General features: G+C 37.4%; 1 protein-coding gene across 2 annotated transcripts in view; it reads left to right on the plus strand.

Moving 5' to 3' along the window:
• OTOG (otogelin) overlaps positions 1-12,067 on the plus strand; it is a 2,079,396-nt gene that overhangs the window by 600,417 nt on the left and 1,466,912 nt on the right. For both annotated transcript variants that reach the window (XM_044082876.1, XM_044082877.1), the window contains exon 18: positions 5,810-5,934. In XM_044082876.1, coding sequence (XP_043938811.1) covers positions 5,810-5,934 — 125 coding nt within the window. The remainder of the gene's footprint in view (positions 1-5,809; positions 5,935-12,067) is intronic.

The raw sequence follows: 12,067 nt of genomic DNA on the forward strand, positions 1-12,067 counted from the left end.
GTGAATGAGTACTTTCATGCAATTAGCTGCCTGCACTCTTTTTCTCTCTCTGTCTCCCTCTGTCTAATACATGTAGGCTCCACTTGTTTAGTTTTGTTAACAAGTGGATTTGTCCAGTTTATTCAATTGATGTTTTATTGGATGTGTGAAAATAGATTAGTGGGATGTATATTAGGTGTCTGTGTGGCTTTAGCTAAAGGAGATAAATTAAGTGAGTGCACAGTAAAAGGACAGATGATGCATTATTCTAGGATGACATCAGAAAAAATTAAATTTTTTCCTGATGTGGAAGTCCTCATGGAGATGTTCCATAATAAGGGGTGCTATACTGATTAATGGAAAGATGAAATTCCTTCACAGAGGGATGGGTGGTTTAAGCCTATAATCCTAGGTAAGATAATTAGGAACCCGACTATTAGAGGTGAGAATGTTTTAAACGTTCAGTGTTTTTTACCTTTTGGACATAATAATTTCATCAAAAAAATTTGTAAATAACAACTGGGAATTGTATATTGGGGTGAATCCACAAATGTTATCAGAGATGGGACTGAGTACCGATTCTGTGTTTAAACAAAGATTCCATATTAAGAAGCTTATGGAAAGTCAAAATATTACAAAATGTTACAGGTATGAGAGCTGGAAAAATTACGAAATGTCCATATATTTGTGTGGGGTAACAATGTATGACTAAAGTTAAGTTTGAACTTTACACCTGTAGTGGGAGCTATAACTACAAACAGGTATGCCAACATGTGTATAGTAAAAGTAGTAAAGATGTTAACAATGCTTTCTTTGAACATTCTGTCAACACGGACTTTAAAAAGTTTGTGTTTTTATTTTAGAGTGAGTGACTCCTTCCTTGGGTGGAGGGTAGTGTGCTGGGAAACTTTACTCGAAAGAAAAGAAGTGTTCCACCAGTTGTATTATAATACTGCTTTGAGGCTGGAATTAAATTAATCTGTTTCTGTTAGCAATACATTAATATAAAAATTGGCTAGGCTACAAGCGTTAATATTGGGTTTATTTATGTTTAATAATTTATGAATGGTACTATTAGGGATTTTCTATGAAATTTGTCAGTAGGCTCTTTTGTGTCGCATGGTATTTTTTTGAGTTAATTGGTGGGAATATAACTAATGTTGTTACTGATGAAGTCCCTGTTGAATTTATAGATGAAAGCACTCAATAAATTTGCTTTCACATAGTCTTTGACTGCCAGTCTGCGTTCTTTTTGTTTTCTTAATCTTTGTATCATGAACATTATGTATTAAGAGTCAGAGACTACACTTTGTGTACGGGAAGGTCCTTTTAACTGTTTCTCTTTCTATCCTCAGTACAAGGTTACTGATAACCAATAAGTCTTTAGGATTTCTTTCCTTTTTTATCTGAGAATACAACTTGGCTAGGGGCTCCCCTTGTGCTGCTCTTATATTTGAGAAAAAAAAAAAGCAAGCATAGACAAGCACAGCTATGTCATCATTTTTTAACACCAGATATCTTCTTCACATCAAAAGCAACATCACATCCCTTTCAGCAAATTTAAAAATTAATAAAAAAATGATCTAGAATAAAATGTTAGGGTGACCAGTAAATTGTTACCTCGGTGAGAGAGGTGCAGTGTTTTTCAAAGTAGGGTTATTCATAAATCTACGGATTTTGTTTAACAGAGTTTGAACTCTGATTCTGTTGACTGAGAATCCTGGAGTCAGGAGTGACAGGGTATATTTCTATGTTGGAAAAAGTACTCTGCGATAGTGCTGCTTGTCTGAAGGGTTAACAGGCTGAAAATTCTTACTTCCGTATAGTTAGTATATAAACTAGCCTCATAACTAAAAATGTAGAAGTTAAAATGTAGCTCAAAATGGAAACTTTGATATTTAAAGAAAACTTTCAGAGAATGCAAACTGCTTTAAAGATATTTACTTCTCTGATACTTGACCACTTGAAGGACTAAATAAGAAAAGTAAATCTTCATTGGCATCATTTTGCCATTTGGAAGGTATAAGTCAAGTCTGAATGCATGCAGTCTAAGCACATAACAGAGAAGTATGTAGATGGGTTCCCTTTTGATGGTGTTGTTTTTCTAGAACTAGAATATGCCTTTGACAATTGAGATGCAGAGTGTCCATTGTTTTTATCAGTGTAATTTTTCAGTTACAAAGTAAGTTAGAGATGAAGTCAATTAATGATAAGTGCTCATTTCACAAACAAATTCATGATTAATGAAAAGGTGTTAAAGCACCCTGGCTATTTTTGACCTAGATAAGCAATATACTTGAGTTTATATAACATGTTTGTAAAGATTTCCTAAAGGTTCATGGTGGTACATGTAAACCTATTGATTATGCTGATGATTTATTAATTTTTGTAAAGGTTATACAGCTTTCAAAGAGTAACTAAGCTGTTTGGGATATTAAATGAGTGTTCATAACCTTCATACAAATACAGAAAAAAACTTAAGTGACATTTGAACAAGTTAGTTTAATCATATCCCTAAGTATGAGTTTCTAGGATCACAGATGAAAAAGATATATGGGGTTTGTAACCATAACTGCAGATAGAGAAATGCAGTATTGCAATGGCTGGACTCCCATTTCATCAGCATAGCTGTAAAAATACTTTTGGGATCAGTTAAGCAAATGTATGCCTAATAGTTGTGCACAGTGCAGAAATACTATACAAATCAACACCTGTTGGGGGATACTAAAGCCAGTTTATCATGATTTTCCCTGAACTATAGGAAAGTTGTGAATATCACAAGAAACAGCTGTAATAAATATGTAGATCTTGGCCTGTTTTTAAGATTATGCAGTCATACTCATGGAAAAACAATGTAAAACATTTAAAAGAGTAAGAAATGTGGAAATGCAACTTACTGAAGAAAAACAGTATGTGATAAAAAGTAGATAATATATGTAGCATGGTTTACCCAAAAGATTATCTGAAAGAAACATAGTTTTCCAAAGTGAAAAATGTATTTTGTCTTTCAAGAAATTCTAAACCATTATTCAAACAGAAGAAGACAGTTAGAATGAAAGATTAGATCTGTTGTTATAGAGGGGAAACCCTGGCTATGACCCAAGAAACGTAAGACTGACTGGTGGCAAATGGCAGAACAGAGGCCTAAAAAGAATTAGCCTGCTTTCCTCTCTTTAGGGGAAGTTAGAGACATGGGCATTACAGCAGATTCATCACAGTAGAATTCCTACTGTAGACCGGGATCTCATAGAGGTGCCTTCTTCATGGGAGACAAGGCCATTTGACCATGTCAAATAATTGATGATAACCCTCCTCTTCAGGGGTATGTTAGCGGCACATGTTCAATAGCAGACTCACCACAGTAGAACTACAACTCCTATAGCAGATGGGGAGTTCATAGATGTACTGCCTTCATGGGAGGCAGGGCCATTTGTCCATGGCAAATGGATGACAATGCTCTTCCTGAAATGCTTGGCTTTTTCCTCCAAGGAATAAATGAGCTGTAGGGCTCTCGGCATAGTGAAAAGAATGAGAAAGCAAACAGTTAGTGGAGTGTTATTCTTGATCATCAGAAGAGAATGAGAACAAACAAACATGCAAATATATCTGTAAAAGCAGGTAAATAAAAATAAATTTGAGGTCATATTCTAGAGTGTATGTTGATAACCCAATATAAGATGACAGTCTATGCATCCAGTACTGAACGCCACATCTGTCCACTATAGTAACCCCATGAGCTGCTTCTGTAATCTACAGAGTTTAATAGGGAATGGAAAAAGATAATAAGATTTTTCTTCCATATCATACCCCCACCAAACACACATACTTAAGACAATAGAAAGTCACTACTCCATCTGTTGCATGTCTTTGGAACGTAGGAGGAAACTGGGGTATCCAGGAAAAAATTCCAAGCCAACAAAGGGAGGAAATGCAGAATTCAGACTGGTCACCCCAACTGAGAAATGGACCAGACTTGCTGTGATGTGACAGTGTTGTCCAACATGCCACTGCGCTACCCAGGGCAACAATAAGAATACTTATTTTACATATAATATATATAGAGATATGTTTTAAATCTTAATTGCAGTAACATAATCAGTGCAAACTTAGGAGTAGAAATCCTGCACAAAGTACATACTGCATATATTACACAGTTGTGGATAGTACCTTCAAAGCAAGGGTGGGTGGCTACATGAAATTGTGTGGTGCTGTATTACAGTAAGTCAATGACCATAATTTGTGGTTAAATAACAATTTGGATCATTCATTTTCATGTACAGACTGCCTCATTATGTAAACACTCACTATAGCCACCTCAGATGTCTGACTACAGTCAGCAAGATCAGTTGTAGTTGTAATGGAATCTTAGACAAAGGACTCCATGGGTACTACCTGCTGCACTCTAGTCATCTGCACCTCCCAAGTGTCTCTATCCTGTTTTTCTCCCTCATCTTGGCCCTAAACAATTCAGACTGATTACTTTTTATTTTTTTGACTTTTTCACATTTTGTCTAACTTCTTGGATCCCTCTCAGACTTTTAACACAGCCTGACTTGCCAAGACTCCATTGAAGTAAGTCTGGAGGAAGTGATTGAATTAAGATAAGGGTCTAGGAAGTCATAGGGTTCTAGATACTCTGAGGTTCATATTACAACTTTTTTTTGCAACTCTTTGTTCTAATGATGGCCTGAATAAAACAAAATGACAAGTAAGGAAATAAATTCTGTCACATTTTCAAAGAAACATAACTTGTGTCTAAAGCTTAATATTCAAAACAAACAAATAGTAGCCCCCCAAAAAAAAATGAGAAGACAACATTTTATAAGAGATATATAAATTTTATCTGAGAATGTTGCTGCATTCCTAGCCCTCAACCCCCCCCCCCCCAAAAAAAAAAACCCTCTGGTGTTAGATTGGGATGAAAGTAAAAGCACAAATGGGCATTGACATGTATTTTACAGCATAGGGTCTGAGATTAGAAAGCAAACCACATGTTAAAAACCCATATAGAGATAGGGATTAAATGTAAATTCCACCCAGAAGGCATCACAGCCAAAAACTAAACCAGAAAATTAAGCAGTGTTAGACGGCAATACTACCCACTGTGACAAACTGCTAGTGCTCGGTTGCTGTCACTCACATCCTGCCTGAATGTCACACAGAGCCCCTTATTGAGTTGAATCCTGATGTCTGACTGTGATGAAAAATTAACAAAATCATGGCCAAATTCTTAGTTTTAACTAGACTGCAACCCTTTCCCCTTGCACCACACATGCATGGTCATTTTCATCAAAGACAACTCACATTCTCATAAATTACAGCCACTTACTATGGGCTGTGCACTTCAGATATCTGACTGGGTTATAGATGGACCCCAAAATGTATATGACCGGCTTTGCACAAATGCACATCCGTTCTGCAAAGCCAACAGGGCCGTAATTTATCAGTTCTGTGGCCATGCCTTTGATAAAAAGTTTAAAATTGTGTTTTTAATTAAATGACAGCACAAAATAAAAGAATAATGGTGGAACTCCGAGATATCACTGTAGTCATCAAAGATGTATTGCATGTCTCAGTCACTCATTATGAAAGCAGATTTCACAATCTCAAATATACAATAGTAGCAACCAAAAAAAAGACGTGAGATGCCATGTCTTCCACTTGACATCTGTTCATGTTGTGATGTGTCTTGTTGTCTCTTAACTGAGAAAGATCATTACATTGTTCATTACTAGTGCATTTTCCAGCTGTATGCAACTCATATGAAATTTTTATCTGACTGGAATAATGTGTATCACTTTCAATAAGTGTTTATTTTGTCTTAACTTAGATCTCCAGTGGGAGTGTCTGAAAGCAACCCTTACCTTTTTGGTAGTTCTTGGAAAATTCCATCTGTCTGTGAGTCAGTTAGCCCAGCTGTACCTGTGGATCCATGTGATGTACACCTGCAGGCTGGTAAGTGCTTTACTTCCTACTCCTGTAACATTTGAATATACACAAAATATGTGTGCAGTGCCCTAAGGGATGTCCATTTGTTTTCTTTGGGAACCTGGTTGCATTAGTTTGCTAACAAGGCTGTGGTTCTAAAAGGATTACTCTCAATTGTCTCTGAGAATGCATATCTCTATCTCTGCACAGTATGTCCTGAAAGATTTATTGCTTTGCTGAATCTATGCAGGCTTCTTAGCCTATTCCCTCCAATGGAGCTGTAGAAGTTTGCACAATAACTTACAGTGGGTTTGAGCCTACGCTTTTTGAAAGAATCAAATTATGTTCTCACATTTCAAAGTTTAATATCTCTGAAACTGTAGGGGTTACTGAAGACGGTGAAATGGCAAATTCTTCAGCACAAACTATTTTATAGTGGTAGTATTCTTTAGGTTCTAGGTTTTAAATGGGATTTTATAAAGCAAACTAAACATTAACTATTGTTTGTAATATTTTGTAAACAACTTAATATCTCAGCAACTACTCAAGTTACACACGCACTGTTCATATCATTTTGTTCATCCAGCTGAGAGCTTTCATGTGAAACTAAGCAGTTCTTTCTGTGCTACTTGGTTGTCAAGATATTTAGAAAACTTTACCTGCAGACAAAAGTCAAATATCAATGCAATTGTGTTTATCATTACATAAGCTTTAAGATGAAATCTTTTAATTCTTTGTATGTAATGTGGTTTGGGAATTATTAATGCAAATATAAACAAACAATATTTGAAGGCTAGAGGCATCATTAGGATGTAACTGCAGAAACACGAGGTGGCGTCACTTGGCTGTAATCAAAGCAGAATTATTCATCTCTCATGTGCCTGTTCATGAGGATTCATAATTGTGTGTTGGAGGTCATTTTTCCAATGAGCAAACCAATGAAAAAAATGCTGAAAGCCATTTTCAGCATATACTATCTTAAGCATTTTTGCAGCGGGGTAAACTCCCCTGTACACCACTAACTTATAATATACCAACTCTATGCAAAAGTGGAGAAAGGGCACACTATGGGTTTCAGCAATAAAGCTGTTGCAATGCTGTTACTTGGAGAAGCAATCATTAGCAAAAACATACATTCCTGTATACTACACAGCTACAGCAGTGATGCATAGCAACATATAGGGAAGTATAACTTTACATGCTTTAGTGTAGTATTTGCTTTGAACCTCTACCATTTCTTTTCCTACAGTAGTTCATTTCTAGGGTGTCAGCTTCCTTTTTGCTCAGATTTTTGTAAAAGCCGAATGAAATAGTCCAAAATGAGCTGCAGAAATGCTCCGAAAGATGATAAATTAACAGAAGAGATAGTCGTTAAATAACTTTTAGAACTGAACGTGGCTAAACATTTGTGCCATACTGGATTCAGCTTAGTGTTCTGCTGGAGCTATTAGATGATCTGATGCAGTTACGTATGAATCGGGTCACCAAATTAAGTGAAGATAGAATGTTTCCCAAAAGCGGAGGAGGTAATAGGCAATCTCTCATTGTAGGAATCCAAACAACAGAGGTGAGAAGTACGGGGAAGTAAAACTGATCTTTGTAATGGGATGGATAACTGCTTTCTGAGGCAAAGGCTTGCAAAATGTCTGAAGGTAGTAGGGCAAAGATGCAAGCATTGCATGTATTCACAGCAGAAAGGGAATGCCAGACAATTCTAAAAATGTTTTTTTTAGTGGGTAGTCAAATCAGTAAACCATGATGGCACTATGGATGCTAGTAATTTTCATATATTGCAGCGTGGTAGCATAGCTAAAATAAGGTAAGTGCTTAACACAGCACAGAAGGTAAAGGATAGAGAAATGTAAAATTAAGACTACAGAATTCATATGCATATCTACCAGTCTCACTTCTGGGACTGTAATATGCATTCATGTTGTTGACATAGAAGATGGTTTGGAAGAAAACAAAAGTTTATTTCTGCAGAACACTGAGAGCTGCAAAACAGTAGACTGCTTACTACAAGCATGTAAAATATGAGAATAAAATTTGCAAAGTACCTGGAATGGTATATTATGTAACACCTTAAATTTGCTACCGAGAAATAAACCTCAGAAAGAATTCTTTGTGTGAAGATGTAAACGCTGCTTCCAGTATTTATTCTGGTATGGAATCTCTAAAGATTTTTTTCATAGCATTTATAATGCTTTCTACATAAATCTGTCATTGCTTTCTTTTCTTTTTGCCACGCTATAATAGATCTGTTGACCGCATAAAACATTATACAATTTATACTTCTTTATATTCACCAGTGAGGTAGTAGGCCTGTAAAATGTAGACAAAGCATATGTGAGAAAACGTATGATGTGTAAGACTAGTATATAAGGTCTGCAACTGTGTCTGCAAGTGTTATATACATAAAATGTAAAATATACAATTGCCATTTAATGATAAATAAAAAATTATAAGGAAACTGTAACTGTTTTACTGTCTTTAGCTATATGGATTAAGACCAGGATTTGGAAATGTCACCTCCAATAGTAAGTCCTTTTTACCACTGGCGTTAGCTGTTTTCAATTCAGAAATAGCCATACCACAATGCATTCATTAACTCAAAGAGGTGCAGCACAACTTTAAGCTCTCTGGCCTACTGCAGATGCTAATGATGGATTCTGGGGGTGTGGCATATGATAATTAGCCATGTGCTCTCCCCGGAAATGCCTATGGTAATTGCTTTACACAGCTGAATGATTCATAGATCCACTCAGATGTGAAAATCACTTCTGCCAGCCCGATATATAACTCAGCCAAAAGTTCTCAGTCACTCATTACTCTCAATGAGAGAGATCGTATTAGGGGTTAGTGCCGGGAAGTTTGTGTGTGTGTGTGTGTGTGTGTGTGTGTGTGTGTGTGTGTGTGTGTGTGTGTGTGTATGTGTGCATGTGTGTTCGTGTGTGTGTGTGTGTGTGTGTGTGTGTGTGTGTGTGTGCATGTGTGTTTGTGTGTGTGTGTGTGTGTGTGTGTGTGTGTGTGTGTGTGTGTGTGTGTGTGTGTGTGTGTGTGTGTGTGTTTAAGAAATACTCTACTTTAAGTACCTGTACACCGGGGAGAAGAGATACTACAAGGCAATGAAAATATAGGGAAGTGGGAAAAGGGCCTAGAAAAATAGGTCCAAAATTCTTGATTGGTGGAGTGCTCAGATTGGAGCCATTCATGGTATAGATGGTGTAGTCCAATACCCCTGGGTAATGATAGATATTTTGTGCATACTGTTGAGACCGAGATTCTTTTAATACTTCACTTGTGTGCACATCTGCATTAAAGTATGCTTGGTACATTTGGTGTAGCTCATGAGACATACCCCCTGGTGGCCATTAGATTGCTGTGAGTTATGGAGTACATCCAACAATCTTAGACCCTGCCCACCATCACAGTCATGTCCTACTTCTGTTACTTCATAATATGTATTCTCTCTAAACTGAGAGTGAGGTGAACAGATAGACTCAAACACACACACACACACACACACACACACACACACACACACACACACACATACACACACACATATGTGAGTAGAGAAAGAAAAAAGAGACTTGCACAAAGTACATGCAATCCCATAATCAAATGGAAACCTAGGAAATGTAGTCATAGATGTTGTGAAAAAATTCGACACTGTTATTTGTGCTAGCATGTCTGGCTGAGTTTTTGTACATAATTTCAGATTAACCTGTGCATTATATGCCAGCATGACTAGTTATGATATTGTAAAGAAGTTCATACATGTTGATTTATAATCTGTTTGTATAGAATGTTTTAAAGACTTGAACAGTGTCCTTTTGCATTTCTAACTGTGAATCTTTGTGAAAAAAGATTCTAAAGGCAAACTGTCTCAGATTCAGCTGATCTGCAGATGATGTCATTGGAATGTTGACAGCTGCTGTGTGCTACTGTCAGAAGCTGAAAGACAGGAAGGAACTTTTAGAAAAACAGCTGTTGGTTGATTTTCAAAATATGAAATAAAAATTAGAACAGTTACAGTAGTCAGTTGACAGCTGTCAGTTACAGCAGTGACAGTCACAGATGTACTATGCAGTGGATGCCCAAAAGGTTGTTGTTGTTGGTCTTTCAGCTTTTCCCGGTTAGGGGTCGCCATAGCGGAACTCCGGACCGCTAATGATTGGCAGTAGATTTTTACGTGCCGAGTTGTCAGCCCTGATGCACAACCTTCAACGAAGGTACACCCATTCACGCATGTCTCCACACAGAAGATACTCTAGCTGAGAATCGAACAGGACAACGTCTTACTGTGAGGCGACAATGCTACCGCAGCACCAATACCGCAGTATACCCAAAAGGACTCACCAAGAACTGTAACCCTGCCTTTGCTCTGTTGTAGTAATTTAGTTTAAATCAGGGACAGTGTTCTTTAGTCGGATAGGAAAATTATAGTTAATCAGTTAGAGTTTTTCTAAATGTTGGATTTCTTTCCTTCAGTATTGATTTAATTTTCCTGGTGACTGACCTCTTTTTTATTGGAAATTACTGTTTTATATTTTTTTAATCATTTTGCTCATTATTAAATATTTTTATTAATTTACATTGTGGCTGGTCATTCAGTGTTTTTCTTTAGTGATTTGAGAGTGCTTATACTTGCTTTGATAATTCCCAAGGCCACTCCGAAAGCTTGATTGCTTAGGTCATTTGCTACTATTTGTTTTAATATTTAATTTTCATAATTGGACACCACTTTAGAAGGGCATGAAGACACTCTTATTTGTGGTAGCATAACCACATTATTTTGGGGAAGGGACACAGCTGGAAAATCTGTGTCAGGCTTTCCCAGAAATGTTTGGATGTGTAAGATTTAATTTATTTAAGTGTGAGTGTATTGGAGGTCATAAACTGGGACACATTGCTCTGAAGTGTGTAATAAGGAGTTAGGTTAGGGGTGGACAGAAGTATACAGTGCAGCCCAGGCTATAGAGTGTGTCCTGTTGTGCTTTTTGGGGAAAATTGTGAACTATAACTCCTGTTTAACTGACAGTATCATATTGGAGTTAGTAGTGAAGACTGAAGCTTCTTAGTTACTGACCCAGGATAGCAACGGACGTCACATTAATTGATGCCAGTGGTGTTGGATTTTAGGTGTGTACTCTTATCAGCTGCAAAGTAAAGATACAGAATCTCAGTCCACCACAGTTTTATTTATTTTAGTTAGTCAGGGACCGCTGGCAAAGATATCAGCAGAAGACTATAATAAGGTGACAAAGAACCAGTTGGCCAAGGAATGTGAAGTCAGAGGACTGGTGCATGGCAATCTGACTAAAGAAGCAATGGTTTCCACCTTATTTGCAGCTTCAGGTCAGACAAGCGGTTTGGAAGATATCCAGTTTGGTACTGGTGACATGCAGTCTGCCCTGACAGGACAGTCCACCTTTTTTTCAGAGGACCTGAGAATCTATCTGGAGTTAAGGGGACTGGAATTGGAGGCTGAAGAGAAGTAGCATCAGTATGAATTGGAAGCCAAATGACTGAAGACTGAAGCGAGACTGTGCCTGGAAGCCCAACGATAGGAGGCTGAGGAAAGTGAGAAGCAGTGCAGATAGAAACTGGAGGCTGAGGAAAAACGGCAGCAATATAAACTGGAAGCCCTATGAATGGAGGCCAGATGGCTTGAACTGGAATCAGCAGAGAGACTGAGGCATTTAGAAGCCTTGGAAAATGGGAGACAGCGTCAGCATGAAGTGGAGCCTCTTACCCTTCAAGAAGGTCACGGAGGTAATGGGGAAGGGAATAACCAGACCCCAGAAGCTGTAAAGGCCAGTAAACTTTTTCCTCAATATAGAGGTAGGGATGACTTTGATAGTTTTACTCATATATTTGAGAGTGTATGTAGACAGTATGATGTTGACTGTGAGCTCTGGGTTCAGCTCCTGACTCCCTTATCCATGGTAAAGCTGTTCAGCTCATGTCAAAATTGCCTGATGCAGATTGTTTGAATTATGTTAAAGTTAAGAGCTATCTTATAGATTGTTTTAAACTAACACCTGAAGCTTACAGAAAAAACGTTTTGTGAACACAGATGCAAGGCTGATGAAAGTGTACATGATTGTATTACTGACTTAAGTACTTACTTTCACAGATGGGCGAGTGGATGTCA

Source organism: Protopterus annectens, chromosome 9.part0 (genome assembly GCF_019279795.1).
Source record: "Protopterus annectens isolate FY-2018-M chromosome 9.part0, PAN1.0, whole genome shotgun sequence".
Lineage (NCBI taxonomy): Eukaryota > Metazoa > Chordata > Ceratodontiformes > Protopteridae > Protopterus > Protopterus annectens.